Genomic DNA, 23,475 nt, shown 5'->3' on the forward strand with positions numbered 1-23,475 from the left:
CAATATTCTATTTCTTGACCGTGGCAATGGTGAATATCGTTCACTTATGATAGTTCACTGAACTCATTGAGATACACAGCTGTATATCTCCATTTTATGTACTTTTCTCCATGTATTTTACACAAGACACATTTAAAAGTTTCTTTACCTGTTTTTTCTGTGATCTGTTCCTGTTTTCCAGCCAATCATCCACTTGTTCCTCTATTTCTTCTATAGAAGTTCCATGATCATATGACTGAATATATGCACTTTCTAAAGGTGTATATACAGGAAATTCAGGTTTTGGTTTTTTTACTTTAACTTTCTTCTGCTCTAAAAAAAATGTTTAAAATAACCAATTAATAAAAGTATAAAAAGAATTCCTAACATTTTATTCATAAACCATATCTTGAAAGAACACATAACTATTGTTCTTTCATCAAAATATTTAACAGTGTTTTAACATGTGTATTATCTACTGCATTGTTTTAAAATAAAATTCAGAGACATTATTGATGAAATGATGATTATGATATAACCACCATGTCAATGTACATACATCTTTAATTTTCAAAGTACTTTCCACAAAACATTTCATTTAGGCACAATAGGAAGAGCCATTAGTCATTAGTGTTTTAATCCTACCTTTACCACCTAATAATTACATGTATAATATTGGGCAAGTACCTTAACCTTTAGAACAAGTGTCCATTTTCTCGTCTGTAAAAGAAAGCTAAATCTAACCTCATGAAGTTGATGTGTGAAAAATTATATATCCCCTAACATACTACTTGGCATAAAATTGGCTCTTAATAAATGGTATACATTCATGTTTTCAATATTTTACAAAGGCAAAATTAATCTGGAAGCATCAGGGATAGTTATCAATTGGCCTCCTCATTAAATCCCATTTTGATTAGAAAGTTAACACTGAGAAGCAAATCCACTCTTAATTACTATTGTGAAAGTCACCCAGCCTCATAACCATATCTTCACTATTGTGTGTATGTAAGTGTGTGTGTCTGCATGTAATACAATGTGCATGTAATATAATGCCAATGTAATAAAATTAATGTGATGTTGCCAGAGGAATAGACAAGTTCCTAGAAGAGAACAGAGAATCTATAATTTCAATACAGTGGGAAAGGATTTAATAAATGATGCCGGCATGACTGAATACCCATTTGAAAGAAAAGTGGACACAGTCTTATACCATTTATAAAAATAAATCCCAGTTGGATAAGAGATTTGACTTTAAAACAACAAAAATCTTGCAAAAGGAAATCTAAAAAAACTACCTGTGCTATTTATTTAAAGAAAAGAAATCTTAACTAGGACTGAAAACCCAGATGCTATCAAAATGATAGAATAAAAAATCAAGAGAGAAAGAACAGATTTGGAAAAATATCTACAATTCAGGGTACAAACAGAAGATTGATATATAGAATATATAAAGAGATCTTATACATTGACAAGGGGATAAGCTACCCAATAGAAAAAATGGCAAAAATAATGTACATTAAAAATACAAACAACAAGTGCTGGAGAGGATGTGGAGAAAAGGGAACCCTTGTGCACTGTTGGATTGAAAACTGGTGCAGCCACTATGGAAAACAGTATGGAGATTCCTCAAAAAATTAAAAACTGAACTACCTTATTACACTACAACTCCACTCCTGGTTATTTATCCAAAATATTAATTCGAAAAAAATATATGCACCCCTATGTTTTTCACAATAGCCAAGATATGGAAACAACCAAAATGCCCATCAGTAGATGACTGGATAAAGAAATTGTGGTGCATTTATACAATGGAGTATGACTCTGCCATAAAAAAGAATCAAATCTTACCATTTGCAACAACGTGGATGGACGTAGAGGATATTATGCTAAGTGAAATAAGTCAGACTGAGAAAGACAAATACCATATGATCTCATTTATATGTGGAATCTAAAGAACAGAACAAATGAACACACAAAACAGAAATAGACTCATAAATACAGAGAACAAAGTGATGGTTGCTAGATAGGAAGAGGTTAGGGGGGTGGGTGACAAAGGTGAAGGGATTAGGAAGTACATATTGGTAGTCACAGTATAGTCACGGGGATGTGCAATACAGTATGGGGAATACAGTCAATTTTGTAAAAACTATGTATGGTGTCAGATGGGTACTAGACTTATTGGGGGGATAACATTATAAACTATATAAATGCCTAACCACTGTGCTGTACACCTGAAACTAATATTAAATAACATTGAATGTCAACTATAACTTAAAAATATATATATATTAGTTATATATATATTAGATATATATAGTTATATATTAGATATATATTATTATAGATATTATGTATTAGATATATATTATGTATAGATATTATATATTATATATATATTACTTATATATATATTAGAAAATATGTATTCACAGGATGTAAAGTACAGCATAGGGAATATAGTGAATGGTACTGTAATAGCTATATACGATGTCAGATGGGTAGTAGACTTGCTGGGGTTAGCAATTTGTGAGGTGTGTAAATGTCTAATCATTATGTTGTTTTGTACACCTGAAACTAATAGTAATAACAACAACAATAATAATAAAAAGAATACTGTGCTGTGGGAACAGTTCTAGTTGGACAGAACACTACCTTAACTAGAAATATTGTGGAATATACTACTACATTTTATTTTATATTGCTTCAATACCTTAATACTTCTAGGCTTTTGAGTTGATGACTTAATCCTCACCCCCAATGTGATATTTGCAGGTGGGGTCACTGAGAAAAAAACCCTGACACCATAACAGGAAATTAGTAAGTTAAATGACATATGAGTCTAATATAAAGGTATCAATAATCTAACATAGTGTCACCAGGATACCATCTGAGCCCTAATGGGAGGCCAGATTTTTGTCTTTGTTTGTGAAAACTATTTTTCAGAAAAGAGGAAGAAGCCATATAATTGATTCCTTATGAACTGTCACATTACTTGGCTTCTTTCAATTTAGTTTGAACAACAAAGTACTGCTAAGATCAACACACATAAGCTAGAAACCATCTCATCAGCACTAATTTTGGCTGCTTACAGAGAATCAGTTATAAAAAAGCAGCAAATAAATCTGGTTGGTTGTATTTATTTCTGGGGTGTTTCATCACAATTATAATTGTTTGATGTCTATTTAAATAAGCATGTAAAAGTCACTTTAAAAATATAAAACTTCTATTTCTAGGTAAATGGAGAAGGAGGACTTTTCTATAGTCCCCTCACCAAGAAAAACTAAAAATCCTAAAAGTTGTATCTGAAACAAACACAAGAATTTGAATGTTGGAGAGAAGAAGACAGACCAGCTAGGCATGGCAGGACCCAATGTACACCAAGGTGGTGACTTCCCTGGGTTTTCTTTGGGCCTCATGTATCCTAGAAACATCATATATTGATGAAAAAGGTCAATCCACCTAGAAAACATAGTAATCCTAAATGTGAATGTATGTACCAAACAACAGAGCTGCAAAATACATGATGCAAAAAATGATGGAACTACAAAGAGAAAAAGGTAAATTCACAATTACTTCAACATCCTCCTCTCAACAATTGATGGGATAGCTAAATAGAAAATCAACAAGGGTATAGAATAACTCAACTATACCAGCAACCAACTAGATCCAATTTATATTGACAGAATACTCCATTCAACAACAGCAGAATACACATTTTTTCAAATGCTCATGAAACATATACTAAGACCATATCTCGGATCATAAAACACACCTCAACTAATTTAAATGAACTGAAATCATGGGCTTTCTGATGAAACTGGAATCAAACTAGAAATCAATAACAGAAATATAACAGGAAAATACCTCAACACTTGGAAACTAAACAACGTATTTCTAAATAATGTATCGAAGAGGAAGTTTCAAGGGAAACAAATGAAAATACGTGTTAAAACGTGGGACACAACAAAACAGTGCTAAAAGTGAGATTTATAGCACTAAAAGCTCACATCAGCAAAGATGAAAAGCCTCAAGTCAGTAACCTAAGCTTCCAAATCAAGAAACAAACAACAAATAGGATTAAAAGAAGCCCAAAAGAAGAAGGAAGAAAATAATAAAAACAAGAACAGAAATTAATGAAATTGAAAAAAAAAGCAATAGAAAAAAGTCAATGAAACAAGAAACTGGTTCTTTGAGACGATCAATAAAACAAACATCTGAGAAAGGAAAAAAAAAGTGAGAAAACAAAAGTTATCAATATTAGCATTGAAAACAGGAGAAATCACTATAGGACATGCAGACATCAAAAGGATAATGACTGAACATTAGGAACAACTCTATGCACATAAATTTGACAATTTAGTGGAAGTGCCCAATTGCTCAAAATATAAAAACTACGTCAACTCATTCGTGAAATAGATATATGAAATAGATATTTGAAAAGCCTTATAACTATAAAGGAAATTTAATTTGTAATTTAAAAACTCCTAAAAAGTCTAGGCTTAGATGGTTACACTAGCAAATTATACCGAATGTTTAGAAAGTTAAAACCAATTCTACAGTTTCTTTCAGAAAATGGAACACTTCCCAATTCATTACAATGCTAGGACTACCCTGATACTGAAATCATACAAAAGACAGTACAAAAAGAGAAAACTATAGACCAGTAACTCTCATGAATATAGAGGCAAAAATTCTTAAAATATTAGCAAATAGAACTCAGCAACATATGAAAAGAATTGTACACCATGACCACCTGGTATTATGGCAGGGATGCAAGTCTACTTCAATATTCAAAGTTCAATCCATGTAATCCATCATATTAACAGGACAAAAAAGAAATATCACATGATCATATTAATTGATGCAAAAAAATTAACAAAATTCAACACCCAGTCATGATAAAAAAAATTCTGAAAACTAAGAATAGGGGGAAACTTCCTCAACTTCATACAGAGCATCTACAAAAAACCAACAGCTAGCATCATACTTAATGGTAAAAAACTAAATGGTTTCTCAAGATTTGGAACAAAGGAAGGATGACCTCTCTTCCCCACTCTTTCAGAATATAGTTCTGAAAGTTCTGGCTAGCAACGTAAGGCACAAAAAGGAAATAAAATATGTACAAGGAAAAAATAAAACTACCTCTATGGTCATATGACATGATTGTCTCCATAGAAAATCCAAGGAATCTATATAAAAACTCCTAGAACTAATGAGTAAACCCAGCAAGGTTGCAGGACACAAGATCTACATACAAAAGTCAACTCGACTTCCTTGAACATTTGGAAACTGAAATTAAAAACCCAATATCGTTTGTAATCACTCATAAAAAAAGAAACAGATGCAAATCTAGTAAGACAGATACATAATTGTATGCTAAAACTATAAAACACTGAAAGAAAAACCAATGAAGATATAAATAAATGAAGAGATACTCAACATTGTAAATATGTCAATTCTCTCCAAGTTGATGATACACAAATTAACACAATTCCTATCAAAATTGCAGCAAGATTTTATTGTAGATATAAACATGATTATTCTAAAATATATGTGGAAAGGCAAAGGAACTAGAATAGCTAAAACATTCTGAAGAAGAAAGTGTACGTACACAATTTTAAGAATTATTTATAGTGGCAATAATCAAGACTGTCATATTGGTAGAGGGATAGAAATGTAGACCAATAGGACAGAATAGAGAACTTAGAAATAGCCTTTATACAAGTCCCAACTGATTTCTGACAAAAGTGCAAAAGCAATTCAATGGAGGAAGAATAGTCTTTTAAAAAAGTAGTGCTGGAAAAATTGGATATCCATAAGCAAAAAAGATAAACCTCACACCTTGTAGAAAAATTAACTCAAAATGGATCATAGATTTAAATGTAAAATTATACAAAATTTTAGAAGAAAACATAGGAGAAAACCTTTAGAACCTAGGGCTTTGGTGAAGAATTCTTCGATATAACATCAAAAGCACAATTCATAAGAAACCAACAACAATGAATTGGACTTTATCAGAATTTAAAACTTTTGCTCTGTGAAAGACTATTAAGAAGATGAAAAGACACGCTACAGACTGGGAGAAAATATTTGTAAACCACATATCTGAAAAAGGAATCAAATCTAGAAGAACACATATATAAAGAATTCTTAAAACTCCATATTAAAAAAAAAAATCCAATTAAAATATTGGCCAAGGGCGTGAAGAAAGATTTTACTGAAGAGGATATACAGATGGCAAATAAGCACATGAAAAGATGTTTCAACATCACTATCCATTAGGGAAATGCAAATTAACACCATGATGAAATATTTCTACATACTTATCAGAACAGCTAAAATAAAAAAATAGTGAGAGTGTCAAACTCTGGTAAGGATGCAAGGAGACTAACTGATACCTTGCTGATAGTAATATACAATGGTACAGGCACTCTGCAAAATAATTTTGCAGTTTCTTAAAATTCTAAACATAAACTTATCATACAACCAGCAATTGTACTTCTGGGCATTTATTCTACCAAAAGGAAAACTAGGTTCACATAAAAACATGAAAAATACATATGACTCTTCATAGTGGCCTTATCTTAATCAAAAACTGTAAACAAGCAAAATGTCCTACAATAGGTGAATTGTTAAACTGTGGTACATCCATACCAGAGAATATTATTCATTAATAAAAAGGAACAAACTATTAATACATGGAACAATTCTGGATGGATGTCAAGGGAATTTTGATAAATGAAAAAAACCAATCACATACTGAATGTGGTTCTCAAAACCACATTCTCTAAATCCTATAGTCAAAATGACAAAGTCAGAGAAATGAAAAATAGATTAGTAGTTGCTAGATATTAGGAATAATGAGGGGGATGAGAAGAGATAGGTGTGACCATAACAGGGTAGTGGGGTCAATTGGGGAGGTGGTTACATGAATACAGGCGTGCTAAAATAATGGAGAACGATACACACACTTTGTATCAATGTCAATTTCCTGCTTTTGATACTCCATTATAGTTATATAAGATATAACCAATGGGGGAAACTGAGAGGAGGGTACAAGGGACCTCTCTATACTACTTTGCAACTTCCTATGAATTTATAATTATTTCAAAGTAAAAAGTTAACAAAAAAGCAATAATTCAACAAATGGGACTGGGAAACTAGATACCACATGCACAGCAATGATGTTGGACCCTTACCCAATACTATATACAAAAATGTAGTAAAATGGATCAAAGACCTAAAAGTAAGACCTAAAACTATGAAAGTCTTTGAAGAAAATACAGGGCAAAAGCTTCATGACATTGGATTTGGCAGTGATTCCTTTGCTAGGACACCAAAGGCACATGTAACAAAGGAAAAAAATAGACAAATTAGACTTCATGAAAGTTTAAAAAATCGTGCCTCAAAAGACAATTTCAACAGAGTAAAAAGGCAACACATAGAATGGGAGAAAATATTTGTAAATCATGTATCTGATAAGGGATAATATTCAGACTACACAGAGAATTCCTAAAACTCAACAACATAAAACAATCTGATTCAAAATTGGGCGTAGGACTTTAATAGACGTTTCTCATTAGGATGGTTACAACTTAAAAAACCCCAAAACAGGTGTTGATGAGGATGTGAAGAAATTGTGTTGATGAGGATGTGGAGAAATTGGAACCTTTGTACACTGTTAGCAGGAATGTAAAATGGTACAGCGCTATGGAAAATAGTATAGCAGTTCCTCAAAAAATTAAAAATAGAATTACCATATGACCCAGCAATTCCACTTCTGGGTATATACCCAAAAGAAATGAAACCAGCAGCTCAAAGAAATAATTGTATACCCATGTACATAGCAGAACTATTCACAATAGCTGTAAAGTAGAAGCAAACCACCTGCCCATTAAAGATGAATGGATAAACAAAATGTGGAGTATACCATGTTTCCCCGAAAATAAGCTCTAGCCAGATAATCAGCTCTAATGAGTCTTTTGGAGCAAAAATTAATATGAGACCTGGCATTATATTACATTTATATTATTAGATATTTATATTTATGTTATTTTATGTTATGTTATATTATATATTGTATTATACCAGGTCTTATAGTAAAATAAGATCTGGTCTTACATTCTATATATAAGACCTGGTCTTGTAGTAAAATAAGACCGGGTCTTATATTAATTTTTGCTCCAAAAGATGCATTTGAGCTGATTGTCCGGCTAGATTTTATTTTCAGGGAAACACGGTACATACAATAGCCTTTAAAAGGAAGGCAATTCTGACATATGCCACAACATGGAGAATCTTGAGGACATTATGCCAAATGAAATAGAACAGTCACAAAAAAGACAAATACTGTATGATTAGACTTATATGAGATACATAGAGTAGTCAAAATCAGAGACAGAAAGTAAGTAACTAGAATGGTGATTACCAGGGGCTGGGGGTGGAGGTGAGAATGGAAAGTTATTGTTTAATGTGTACAGTTTCAGTTTTGCAGGATGAAAAGAGCTATGGGAGATGGATGGGGTTGATGGTGGCACAACATTATGAATATATTAAATACTGTTGAATTCTACACTTGCAAATGGTTAAGATAGTAAATTTTATGTTATGTGTATTTTACTGCAATAGAAAACACTGGAGGAAAAAGCAGTACAGTGGTTGTAGCAATCATGAAAAAATCCTAATATTATATGAATAGGTACTTATGATTTGGGGTAAAATTTCCAGTGACAGCATCATAGGTGGACTCAAAGGGACCATATCTCATTATATATGAAAATAAAGATGATATATTCTGTTAAATAAATAAGCTGTGTCGATCACAAAAAAAGTAGTATCATTGATGACAAAGATTCTCTTGTCAAAAATGCTGAGTAGTTTTAATAATTTGCTTTAAGAAGTATGAAGCAGAAACAAGCAATACAGTATTTCTAAATTCATTCATTCAAAAAATATTTACTGAGTACCCACCATGTGCCTGGCACTGTTCTAGGGTATGAGGTTATAGGTAAAAATAAGACAAAAATACGTTAACTGCATGGAGCTTAAAAACTGATATATTATTTCATAGAAAGTATAATATTAAATAGGCACTCAGTTCCAAATTGAGAAGTAAAATTTTAGTCGAAATTTTAACTGTTGAATCTACAGCCATAAGTGTTTATATATTCAATTGGATACAAAGTTTTTGGAATCAATTTAGTGGGAAAACTAAGACCGCATTATATTTAAGCATGCATAGCATTATGATCTGAAATATTTACATTTGAGCTGTACGATTTTAAAAATGCACATTCCATGGTTATTAGAGCAAAGACTAGGAAACGATACTATTCTCAAGATTTTCTTTGCCTGCCTAAACTCTTGGGACTAGGACTCCTATTAGGTTTTATTACAAATCTGGTTCCGAAGATACAGACTTTCTATTTGGTCATGTTTCCAAAGGTACTGGAGCTGGTGACTGGTTATATGCCTTTTCACAAGTTATTTCAGACAGAACTCTCCCATCTCCGGAGCACCGTATATTACCACAGGGCAAATGTTCTAACCTCAACTGGGGCTCCCTCTGCCCTGTCTCCTTTGTCTTCTCGTCCACCAACCCTTGAGTCAACTTACAAACCAGCACTAGCATCTATCTCCTTTCCTCATGAACCTGAGTTTTCTAGAAAATCAATCTTCCTTTACCTTAGGGAACGTGAATGTATTCCCATCCTGTTACCCTTAAGAGGCATATTCTGTCGCCCACCTCCTCACTGCCCCCTTGGCACCCCTACTCAGTCCATCACTGGGGCATGCAATGCACAAACCAATTTAGTAGGAAAGAAACACAAAGAAAAACATAATTAATATCTGAAAGCATTATTTCTGTAGACAAAAAAGGACTTGACAGTAGGATTCTGATTATTTGATTTTGTTTCTGTTCTTCAGTCATATAAGGTACAGAGAAAAAGATAAGGGAAACACTAGGTTTTACTTCCATCCTTCCTTCACCCGCCTTGTTTACTCAAATTTTAACCTTTACAACCAATTTATTTATAAACGAACTCAAATGCATTTTTCCCCATTCATGTATGGGAGTATTTCATGATAGTACTTAGAATTCACAATTTTCCAAATAGATATCATATTTTTTGCATAAAGACTTCCCAGAAGAATATTTATTTTTAAGAAATTACCCTTTTTATTTCCCACCCCTCTAAAATACCCTTTTAATAAGTTCACCACACCCTGCCCAATGTAGTCCTAGGGTGGCCCTCAGAGGATACTGCACAATCTCAGCAGTGGAACAGATAGACTTGAGGGCAGATTAGCAATTAGGTCATGAAAAACAGGCAGCATAAAATAGCTATTGCTAATCTGCATAAGATGCATTTACTCAATTAAGCAGATGGAAATGTTATTATGAACTCAGTATTCCAATGATGGTCTTTAAAATTAAGAAGGATAGGGGCAAATGAAATGCACACTGGGGGATTTGGGGCCTTTATGTATTAATTCTACAGTATACAATGCAGAGCACTGTAATGAAGTTAACAAAATTAATTAAAAGATTCTTTGCATGTAACCATTAGAGACTACATTAAAAAATACATGACAGTTTCTGACACTATTAACAGTAATGTGACTGTACTTTAACATTCCTAATGTTGATATCATCACCTTTTCTAAATACATCACTGGTATCAGAACATGACTGATAGGAGTCTTATCACTCAGGGCCTAGTCTGAGTATTATTTTTAATATGTTTTCTAGTATTTAGTTTTTCCATTTTGAGTTTCAAGAAATGATAAGTTTGTGATGAACTTTCAAACTTTTTAGAAGACTATTACATGTTTTTACTGGCACATACAGAGTGTTCAGATTTTAAAATTTGTATCTTTTTATATAATCATTTTTATTAAACAATAACAAAATAGGACAGAATTACTAAACCTGTTTGAAAATTGCTATCAAACTCTTAGGCAGAACAAAAATATTTGAACAATTTTGGAAAAATAATCACAACCCTCAAAGGAAGTTTTTGTGTTATGATATTTTATGTTTTCAAAGTTGTAGTGTGCATACTTAAGCCATTATTATAAGAGAATTCATATATGCCAAATTATAGCCTGTAAGTGGTTTGTTACAAAAACTGCATAAAAATAAACTGTGTGCTATAAAATAAATAAGACCTGGGGATGTAATGTACAACATGACTATAGTTAATAATACTGTATAGCATGTTTGAAAGTTGCTAAGAGAATCTTAAAAGTTCTCATCACAAGAAAAAACATTTGTAACTATGTGTTACAACTGGATGCTAACTAGACTTAATGTTATCATGTCATAATATATACATATATTGAATTTATATTGTACACCTGAAACTAATATATTATTATACGTCAAATATATCTTTTTTAAAAAAGCATCTCTAGAAAAGCAGTGAAATTAGTGTATTTATACTGCTTCTATAGGTAAATTTTGGGGTGATATTTTTCTCTTTTCTTGTAGTAAATGTGACTATTTTCCTCCTTGCTGTCAAGTCTTAAAAGGATCAGAAAATTTTTAAGTAACACTTTTACTTAAAAATAACAATTATATAAAAATTACATTTATAGTTTCATTTATTCATGATTTATTCAATTTAATTAAAATAATTTCAACAACTGCTATAACATCAGCTTCTGGTTTCAATCTTAGGTTTAATGTAACAATAATAATAATTTTTTCACCCTTACTCCCCAACAAACACATCAGTCAACCTTAACATGTAAACCTCTATCATCCGAAACTTTTCCCTCTTAACAGAAGTCTGTCAAGGTATTATATAGTTGATTTGAATATTATTTTGTATTTGTAATTATTGAAACTTTTGAATTAAATTATGTGATCCTTCAATCAGTGCTCTGCACAGGACAGGTGCTCATATGACACTCCCACTATTGACGGCATTACATTAATGCATATCTTTATTATTGTGTTTATTGAACACTTACTGTTCAAGGTCACTATATTCAACGCTGCAGACACCAAGATGGAGCAGCAGCAGTCCTTGTTCTAAAGCTGCCCAGACACCTGAAGGACTGTGATAAGCAGAAAATGGCCCCTGAGCATGACCACATTCTAATGCCCAGAAATGGTGAGTATTTAACTTCACACAGCAAAATGGAATTGGAGATGTGATTAAGGCTGCGCACCCTGAGGTGGGAAATTATCCAAGTTGGCCCAATCTAATCACACGGGTCCTGAAAAGCAGAGCACCTTTCCCAGTTATGATCAGACAGAAAGGTGATCACAGACGACAGTCAGACAGATGAAACACAGCTGGCTTTGAAGATGGAGGAAGGGGGTCATAATCCAAGAAATGTGGGAAGTCTCCGGGAGCTGGAAAAGGAACATAGCCCTGCTTGGTAAACCCTGATTTCAGCCCCGTGACACCCACGTTGGACTTCTGACCCATACAACTGTAAGATAGTAAACTTGCGTTTAAGCCACTTAATTTGTGGCCATTTGTTAGTGCAGCAATAGAAAACTCATACTGGGATCACTTAGTCCAACATGTTTTTTTTGACAGATCAGGAAACTAAGATCCTCAAAAGCACACTTTTAGGTAGTGGCAATGTACTTTTGGGTTTGGAGAGAATGTAATTCTTCTCTCTTCTCAAACCATGGTCTGGTGTCAGGGTAAAGGCAGAAAGCGAGGACTTTCAGCATCTGAAGGGAAATAGGTATCACCATTTTTTATGTATTGAATGTGTGAGATGAATGTCTGGTACACTCATACCAGTTTCTCTTTTCCAGTTTGATTTGGCTAAATTACTGCCATAAGATACAGGATAGCACTTATTGCATACCCTCAAAAGCACACAAGTTGTTTGTAAAACTATGTATGCTGTGCATGTATATCCATTTATCGGTGTAAACTGAGCAGGTATTAATTATCTTTGTACCCAGATTGGGACCATGCACACCGTGCACTTCTGGAGGGGAACGAAGTCTGAACCAAAAATACTCACACTGGAATGAAAGAATAGAGATTTCACCTTCATGAATTCAGTCAACAACTATTTATTGAGCACCTACTATATGCCAGGGACTCTTTAAGGTACCTGGATCGTAACAGTAGTCCCTTCCCCCATGAAACTTACATTCTATTGGGGCAACCAGATTGTAAACAAAATCAATAAATTAATTCATGTTAAGTACTGTAAATGCTCTGAATAAAAATAAAGCAATATAAAGGGACAGAGTGTATATGTGGGGGAAAGATGGAGATATTGGAAAATTAGACAAAAAGACCAGGACTGGGAAAAATGCCTTCTTTAATAATATGTTCAACTTTTCCTAAAATCAGCAAGAATTGTCTTCAGTGCTCAGTGGAAGATTTCAACATACTGATAATTTAGTCACAGTTTTTCATACTATATAACAATAAAACAAATGAAACAAAGACTTCCAAAACAAAAATCACTGATATTTTCAGGTTTCTCACTTATGACTGTAATACAGCAAGTTGGGTGATCAACTGGATAGAATCAGCATTAACATCAATGACAAATACAACAACATTGGAGTGTTTTAGGACTTTCTAGATTCTGGATGTCTCCTAGACTTGAGCAATCTGTCCCATGTTGATTTTATCTTTCCTTCTGATATGGAACTGTAGATGGTTCAATAATTACTAACATAGCATTTTCTACGTGTACTATATTAAGTAGAGAGTGGCAAAGAAAGCACAGAAAAATTAATTACTGCTGAATTAAAAAACCCAAGTTTAAATAATCAGTTTTACATAATTTTGTAAACACAGTAAGATAATGTTTAAAACTCACTTTGAAGTGTTTCAAGTTCAGCTCTGGTCAACGCATCTTCCTTTTCCTTCAATCTTGTTTCTTTATATTTAGCATAAAACTGTCCGGCATCCTTAAGAAAAAAGTTACAAAGAAATTAACATAAAAGTCAGTTTGCTTTGATGGTATTTTCCACATAACTTCATTGTAAAGCAGTATATTCTTTAACAAGTAGTATTCCTTTGTGTTTATGTCATCAAATTTTATGAACAGAAGAAACTGAATAAACACTTCTCGGATTTTTTCTCTTACAGAACTGATTAAAGCCAGATATTACATGAGTTTGAATTTAAATAAATTAAATTCTCTCAGCTATTAGGAAAGGGAAGTGTACTCTTCCTGTATCTTTCCATTGTATCCTTTCTCAATAATGTGCTAATAATTGTATCCTTTCTCAATAATGTGCAGAAAAACACACCTGTTTAAATTATTTGGTATAGTAAATTGTATTATCGTACTGACACTATTTTCATATTAGTCCTTTAACTCCAAAAAATTTTCAAAATTATTACATGCAAATCTGATTATGAATTCTATATAACCATGTAGGTACAGGTAAAAGTTGTTATTCCTCCTCCCACCCACCACACTAAGAGATCAGTTCTTATCATGGAGGGCTGAGGATTGAGGACACATACTGCATACAAATACTTAGGTGTCAAGAAACAATGACTGAAGTCTCAAGCAGTGGCCTATCGGTCAAGACTTTAGCAGAGCACTAAAACGACTAGGCCTTTAATAATCACAGACATGGAAATAAACAGGTTGATACTCTAGGTATATAAAGATCCTGACAATACAAAAAGCAAAAACATCGTTTTCACCACTCCTTGACTCAAACTTCAGGTATTCCATAGCAATACTACTTAGAGCTGCCAGGCCACACTGTGCTATGCTCCCATGTCTTTGTGGATGCTTTGCCCTCTAGCTAACGTATTTTGCCCTCCACCTGCCATTATTCTGAAAAACACTTATTCATCCTCAAAACCTTATTCAAGCATCACTTTTGCAAGTCTTCTCTGACAGAGTAATTCTTTCCTGTATATTGCTGCTGTATTTAAACACATCCCTATAATTGCTTCTATCATGCTATATTCTCTCCTAGAAAATGAGAAATTTGAGATAGGGGTACTTGTATACCCAGAGCACACTATGTGACATAAAGCAGGCACTCAGCTAGTGTTCACTGAACTGAACTAGACTGAAACATATGAGCAACCTTGTAAAGAAAAAAATGAAAGGGCTTGATGACTGACTGATGTGGAATAAGAAAAGGAGATATAAAAGATAACTCTAGGATAACACTCCAAAATTGTAAGATTCCTAGAGCCATCTCAGAGGGTTTTATTTCTGCAGGAAATATAGCAACAACAATCCTTTGCTCTAGCTGGATTCAGATGTAAATGCATGAAAGTTTCAACTCTAGAATGAGATTCTCTCTTCCATCTATAACTGTCCAAGTCAAAGGTTTCTCCTGGGGTCTGCTCTTAGGGTTGTATCAAAACTCTTCCACCTGATAATGAATTAGGAAAATAATTGGGTATTTCTAAAAGAATTGAGTCAATATAATAAAAATGTATCTCTTATTCTTGCCATTCCTACTTTTATGCTCCTACTTTATTTCTACCAGAAGAATTCCCAGAAGCCTTGGGCCAACTAAACAATGGTATAATTTGAAGGGGCACAGAAAGTCATGCAACCAAGTTACTCATCCTCTTGTGCCTATACATATGTTTTAAATTTCAACAGGGTTTTGAGTTAAGGTTTTATGGCCCTTCAACATTCCCTGTGCCCTTAACAAAACTCAACCCTGGAGTAGATTATTTTATATTAAACCGTGTCAGTCATTTATTCCTTGATGTGATTGAATGAATGAGCATATTAGCTTCTTTCCTGAGAGTAGTTTTTAATAGTAGGGAAAAGAAAAGGTCAGGAAGGCATTGGCTCCTTTAGGAGAGTAGGAAAGGTGGCACCATACAAAAAAAGAAGGGCCCAGATTACGTTATGAGATGTTAAAGAAGTTAAAATCAAACAGCACCATACAGCACAGTGAGGTACACGATAGAGCCCAAGAGGGCAGAGTATGGAGACAGACTGCTGCTTGGAGTAAGATCTCAGCTTCGCCATCTTACTAATCACGTGACATTCGGCAAATTACTTCACTTCTCTATGGGTGAATTTTTCTCATCCATAAAATGGGGATAATAAAAGAACCTAACTCATAGAGCTGTTGTGAAGATTAAATGTGTTACACATGGGAAATACTTAGAATATCTTGCACACAGGCCTTACATGTTACCTTTTGTTATTACTACTTCATCGTTTTGCCAAGAACCTTATTTTCCACCACAAAGTAACGGTGAGTTTTTTGCTTCATACTTCATCAAAACTCCTTCTGCAGTATCCTATACCTTCTTGCTTACATGACTTCTCTTTACCTGTACTCTCTTCACCTCAATGCAAAAACCTTTTGCTGGGTACCAGCAATCTCTTCCTAGTGGTCCTACAAAGTTTAAACATTTCTCTGCTAATGCTTCTTCTTCCTGCTACACGCAGTACAGAATTCTACTAAATTTCATCTTTGAAATACCTACTGGATCCCAAACTACACCATTTGAGGACAGTAAGGTACCCAGTTGCTTTAACCTATTCCATCTAATTCCAGGAGTTTTAACACATGTCCTATCTCACTCATTGCAGTTGTGGGCAAAGAATCCTATCTTCCTTTTGCTCCATTTCTAAGCATTTATTTAAATATTCCTCTCGCTTTTTCTTTCCTTCATATCTTACTTGTACTATCAAATTATAGTTACAATATGCCCATTCCAGGAAGCAGTACTTCTTTAATAAACCTATAATCTCAAATAATTCTACTATAGTCAACAAACTACAGTCTTCTGCTCAACCGTCTTCTGTACAGTTTGGTGTACTACACTTTAAGATGCACTGACAAACTCGAAGCCTTTCCACAAAAGGGAAGTAATCGAATGGTGAGGCAGCTTGAAACCGTATTGAAAAGGAATTGGAGATGAGAAGATCAGGCATAACCTGATAACTATCACAGAATATCGTTAAGGTCATTACAGGAAAGAATGATGTAAATCACTATATGTGGTTCCTGGGAGAAATTTTGGATAAATATAAAGAACTTTCTAATAATTAGAATTACCTGAAAATGAAATAGACTGACTTTGTAGGTAATAGTCAAGAAGAGACCAGGTGGCTAATTTTTTAGATTCATGTAATCAAAGGGGGTTGAATAAGAGAAGTTATTTTCAAGCTTTCCCCCCTCCCATTCTTCATGAGGGGTTAATTCGTGTGAATATAATTGTTAAGTAGAGAAAACAAGCACAAAGTACCACTTTGAGTTCAGAATAAGCCCCAGTTTACCAACACTGGAAAGTATAGACTTCCCGTGGTTATAAACTTTTCACCCATCTCCGCCGACACTGCTTGGCACATAACAGAAACTTACTAAATATTCAATGAATGAAGGGATGCTTACGTTAATCAATCAGGGCTCTGGACTGCCTTGGTTTAGCTCCCTGATACTGTGTTAAAACTATGGAGTTTACACTGTTCCCAAAAGAAAGAGTTCCTACCCTCAAGTAGCTTATAATCATTATGGATGGAAGATGAGCAAAAGATTTTATTCTAGAAGCGACTCTCTTAACACTTAACAAAATTTCTTGAAGGGCTCAAAGCCTGTCTGCATAGACAAGCAGGGGCTAATTTTACATTACAGAACTACGGCTAACTTAAAGAATTTATATATTATGGGTGTTCTTTGTATGTATTTGTAGAGCTTGGGATCCTGCACAAGAATACATTAAACAGTTATATTTACTTATACTTTTTATTAAACCACTGATATATGTGTTGTACTCTGTTAGGATATATGGAGATTATATAAGACAAGCAATTGTCCCTAAAGCATATGTAAAAATAACCATGAATATTAACCAAAACATGGAATATATACTACAAGAGAGCAGGGATTTTTTTTGTCTTTAAAAATGCTATTTAATATTTCCAGGGCCTACAACAGTACCTGGCACATAGTAAGCACTCAATACATATTTGTTGAATGAATTATTGGAAGAGAGAGTGGTGCTCACCCAACATTCTATCTGTTTCCCCACTTTTCTTGTCCTCTTGAGATTAGGTGGGGTCATGGAACTAGTTCTGGATGGGCTGCGGATGGAAATATCATGTGTCACTTCAAACCAAAGCATGGAAAAGCTTGTGCAATCCTCCAGCTCTCTACTCTTGCTGTAGTGAGCCTGGGGGCCACATGTTCCACATGGAAGATGGTAAAGACGTCACATTCCAAGTCCCTGAATGGCTAGTTAGAACAGAATGCCCCCTTTCCTACCAACAATTAAGTGGAATAAACTAGAAGGAAATTTTAACTCACTGGAATTTCAGGATGATCTGTACTTTGCCAGAGTCTATCAGCCTATTGTTATTATAACACAAGTAATAAGTGCCATGAAGTTAGTACAGAGAATATGCAGTGGGAAGTTTTCGGGTTGCCTAATCAGAAGAGGCTTCATAATGATGGTAAGAATTTATCTAAGCTTCGAAGATGTAATCTTTCCAAGGTTAGTAGTTGTGAGACAGAGCATATCCATATCATAAACTTTTAACATCATTGACATAATTCCTTTATGTGATAAAATAACTTGCTGAGTTGGCATTACTTGCCATGTTTTGGTTTACTTCTCCATAAAAACGTCAAAATATTAAACAATGTAAGGAAAACTTGATCTAGGTGGTATGAAGAGGGAAATACTACCACCTGTCCAAAAGTGAATAAGGAACATGGAAGAGCCTTGAGGAGAAGTAGCTGCAAAAAAGATGGAGGATGATCCATTCTTTTTTTGATTGTTCAAACAAAATTTCTTTTGTTTGAAGCTTACATATAACCTTCAGCACAGGAAAGTATCATCAGTATATTTTTAAAAATCTGCCCATAAATAAAGTCATTTGCTCTATGTTAAATTTTGTTCTCCTACTGACTTATACTATAATCTCAGAATTACATAAAATGTGTAATAAAATTACAATGAAGAACACAGGAAAACTTTAAAATTGTATACGTTGAATAAGAGTCCAAATTTTTATACAGAACTATAATAACACCAAATTCACCAGTAATAAAATAAAAACAAAACAAAACCAGAAGCTATGCCTTCCTCAGTAGGATTCAAGTGAGTTGAAAGGCCTCAAACCTACTTTTTCCAGTTGGGCTAAGAGACAGAAGTGACTGTATTAGTTATCTACTGAACACCGATTCATTGCAAGAATCCTACAACTTTCAATAATTCCGATCAGCCTGAATACTCTGGTAGGGAGTTTACGAGCAGACAACTATTCACTTATTATAAAGCTAGTTATCCAACTAGTTATCCCGCTGTTGGGAAAATGTATTCTTTCTTAGCTTTTATGTTTCTTACATTTTAATACTTATTTTCATTTGCTTTAAATTTCATTTCTACCATTAACTAGTTGTGTCACTTTGAGCAAATTGCCTTACCAATCTGAGTCGTAAGTACTTTTCATCTATAAATGTGGAATTGATGAGATTATATATCTCTAACATCCTAACATTTTATGGTTTTTCAACTTTTCTACATCTAGCAATAACCTACAAAACTCTATGTTCTGCCTTTGCACCTCTGAGTAATTGCATCTTCTGCCCTCCTTTCAGAGGGTAGAAGGAAAGGAATCTTTGTCTTACGTTGTGAGATCTTTCCATTTTCCTGTATCTCTTTATCCTGCTGTAGAAGTAGAATTTCAGCCTTATAAAAATTCAGATAGGCTTTTCCTTCCTTTCTCATTTTTCACGTACTTCCTATATAAAGGATACTCATCAAAATTTTTTAGAAAAAGTTCTTAAGAGAGTACTAAAAGCGAGCTTCCTCATCCCTTGGAAATGGAAATATGTGTTTAACTCTGAGTGCTCCGGCAGGCAATTCAGCTTGCTACAAAATGCCTCCTAGCCTTTTAGAAGCCTGTCCCCTGCTAATTAGCTGTGAATGTTTTGTTTATTTAGTTTCTGACAGAGTTCCAGCTAGCAGAAGCAAAGGGGCTAGAAAGGAAAGGCCCTGACTGAACAGACAGTGACCTCCAGGCTTGTCCACAGTTGTAGTTTCCATGGCAGAAGCTTCTGGGGAGGGAGGATGCCTCCCCAGAAGTATAGTATAGTATTCCCTTTACACTCTTAGGCAAGTTGTTATTTTTTAAGGTAAAATTTTTTAAGAGAAGATTCGTCTTATTTTCTCAGACACTGCCCTAGGAAACCTATAAATCCTGAAGTGGGTGGGGATATGAATGCTTGAAATTTCCTACAATAATTTTTAGTTTTACTGTGTTCCTGTACGATCAGCTTGGCAGTGAAAAAAGATGGTACTGGAACTTAATGGGAAAAATTTACAATTTCAGGCAATGCACACCTAAAGGAGTTTTATATTTATAAATTATGTTGCTGAGAAATGTAACAGAGCAGGTAGAAACTTGAATGGTAAATTCCCAGAGAAACAAACTATGAATCAAATAAATTCTGAATACTTAAGAAAATGTAGAGAACTATGAACAAATTATGATTTAGATTGGTAATCACTTGGGATATTTGGCACTTACTGATTTTGTATGAGAAACTGATAGTATTAACAATATAAATTATTATGGGTCCAAATATATGAGGCTTCAACTCAAATAGGAAGTGATAAAAAATAAACTAAGTTATAAGAATTAAATTGAAAATATGCACATAGCACATAGTTAAATTGAAAATATGCACATAGCATTGGTTATATCTCATCAATTGTTTGCCACTTTTATGGCTATGAATATGTTTCAGAACGTAAATGATCAATTTAAAAATATCCAAGAAAGGCAGTTTGGAAGTTAGAAAAATTTCTTGGGGTTAGAGGCTGAACATAGCCAACACAAAAAGACTGGTTTAGTCAGATTCCAAGAGAACGAGTACTCCCTTCAAAACTACCACAAGAACAGAAACAGACTATGAAAGTGTCACTAGGATTATATTTTTAATGTTAAAATTAAATTCTAGCCTCAAAGCGTACAATGCCTCTCTTGATGTAGTCCAAGTTCCTTGTTATATTCTAACTCAGATCCCCATGTTTTCTGTTGATCATTTCATTTGCTTTCTTAGCTATCTAAACACATTTTTTCAAGTTTCCCAAGCATCTCTGCATATGGTCATTTTACTTCTCTCTAATGTTCTCATCTCTCTGTGCACACACTAACCTTCCATCTATTCATCAATTTACACTCTGCACATTCTTTTTCTTTCGTTTGTCATTTGACTTTTAACTTTTCTGCATATGTGGGTACATGAAGATATAGGGCGTACATTTTGCTAAATATAATATCATCTATACATCTTTTCCTTGGATGTTTTCCAATCTGGGAAAAGTTTGACATTAATTTAACATTATCAAACTTGATACTTTATATGTATCAAGTATAATAGCTGTTAGTTCTTTGGCCTCATTCTAATCTACCAAATCTTATAATTCTTCCAGTATCTTTTTCAGAGCAAAGAAAAGGAACAAAACCCAATGCTAAAGGTAATACTTAAGAACCTTCTCAAAAAGCAGGGGAACTATCAAAGATACTTTGACCTTTACTCAGCCTGATCACGGAACCACTTCCACTCTGTACTCTAACTCTTCCACTCCCAACGATATAGACGTATCTTTGACAGATGTGTGTGATGGAAACACTTTGCTGTCTTATCAATAAACTTCATTCTGTCTAACTGTCCTGCATAGATTTGTCATTATCAGATTTATCTGTTAGAGTATAAATTCCTAAAAGGCTATAAACAGAGTCTGGAGAACTAGGATGTAGTTTTAGATGATTTTTAGCTGTGTGATTTTTTTTTTAATTTATTTAAATTAATTTTTTTAATTTTTTTAAATTTATTTATTTAATTTATTGACAATTGTTAGTAAAATTACATAGGTTTCAGGTGTACAATTCTGTAATACATCATCTATAAATCCCATTGTGTGTTCACCACTCAGAGTCAGTTCTCCTTCCATCACCGTATATTTGATGATTTTTTTTTTAAAAAGAAGTTGGACAATGTTTTCCTCAGGTCTCCTTCAGCCTCAACACAGTATGATTATATGGGAATTACTGTATCTATCAAATTATTTTTGTACACTACCTAATATACAAAGTGGGTACTTCATTGTCAATGGTCTATCTATCTTTCAAGACTTAATTCATGTGGCTCCTTCTTTTAGTTTTCCTTGGCCAATCTAAGTAGACAATCTTATTTCTCTGAACATTTACAGAAGTCATTGTTTACACTACGTATGTGAAGCTTATGTACAATATTGTAATACTATACTATATTACGTAATTATTTTAATTCATGTGCTATAATCTCTACCTGACTGTAAACTCCCAGAAGGCATATTCATTTCTATAGTCCCATATAGTGCCTTGTCCTGATATATTCAATACATTTTTATTGAACCAGCTAAACTGTTTTTCTAAACATTTCACCAGAAGAAGCTTTACATATCAAATACTGATATAACTATTCTCATTTGTAATTTTTTGGGGGGAGAGGGACAGAAAATAATTTAGGTAAACTAATCAGACAATCGTTTTTTTAGGGATCTGAGATGCTAAAATCATGAATTCAGGAGCATAAACTGAACCAGAACTGCCATTTTCCCAAATCCTACTGAATAACCATATGTGTATGTGAAGTATAATAAAGAAATGGGTATTTAGAGGAAGAAAGGGAGGGAAAAGTTGAAGATAAGAAGCTATTGAAATGACAAGGACAAAATTTGCGTACAGAGTCTGCTAGCTGAAGTCCATCTGCTGGAAGTCTCTGAATCTCCTACTTTTAGGTTGGGAATTCCTTCTTTTCCAATAGCTATATGCTTACACAAAATATTTGCAACTCAGTTATAAACTTTCCATGACATTCAAGGGATTCACACAAGAAGAGCTCGTTGTTTTTGCTCTTAAACCTGTTTGTGTCAGTGATACTTGTAGTAATTACATGATTCAGTTAAATATATTAAAAAATGATAAAACGTGAGTAAAAAATGGGAGTTGCTTCTATAAGAACCAAGTGAATACTTTGGAAAGCTCAATAAAAGATTTGCTAAAAATGCTGTTAACTAGATGTAGGTCAATTATGAAAGACTGGGGGAAATCATAAAAATCTCTAAGGATTATACAACTTCATTGCTTCACAAGCATCTCGTTTAATTCTTCTTTAAAGAAATCAAATGAAAATGTGTCCTTAAAGAAACCAAGATTATAAGTATGGTTTACGCTAGAAAGGGGATTCCTATTTAAAAATAAAACAATGGCTCTATATCACAAGAGTGGTGAATAAATGTAAAGTACATGCTTACAATGCTTAAGGGCGTGTGTATCATTTTTTATACTTAGGGCTCTAGTAGAGCTCCGTTTTAACCGTGTACCAATTACCAATGCAGATTGCTTCAAGTAAAGAGGGCTTCAAATTTCATAAATATCTTACTTAAGCAGATCTTGCAGAAGTGTCACATAACTTCAGTGTTGCAGACAAGGCATATGCATTCGCATTACACAATTTTATGGGTGATAAATTAATACAAAGGTCATAGCAGAAAA

At 33.7% G+C, this 23,475-nt stretch overlaps 1 protein-coding gene across 1 annotated transcript in view; it reads right to left on the reverse strand.

Moving 5' to 3' along the window:
* DNAJC1 (DnaJ heat shock protein family (Hsp40) member C1) overlaps positions 1–23,475 on the reverse strand; it is a 187,563-nt gene that overhangs the window by 83,512 nt on the left and 80,576 nt on the right. Inside the window, exons 7-8 of the mRNA XM_033100587.1 lie at positions 13,798–13,888; positions 149–312 (exon numbers count right to left, since the gene is read on the reverse strand). Of these exons, the coding sequence (XP_032956478.1) occupies positions 149–312; positions 13,798–13,888 (255 nt within the window). The remainder of the gene's footprint in view (positions 1–148; positions 313–13,797; positions 13,889–23,475) is intronic.

This window comes from Rhinolophus ferrumequinum, assembly GCF_004115265.2.
Source record: "Rhinolophus ferrumequinum isolate MPI-CBG mRhiFer1 chromosome 5 unlocalized genomic scaffold, mRhiFer1_v1.p scaffold_110_arrow_ctg1, whole genome shotgun sequence".
Classification (NCBI taxonomy): Eukaryota; Metazoa; Chordata; class Mammalia; order Chiroptera; family Rhinolophidae; genus Rhinolophus; species Rhinolophus ferrumequinum.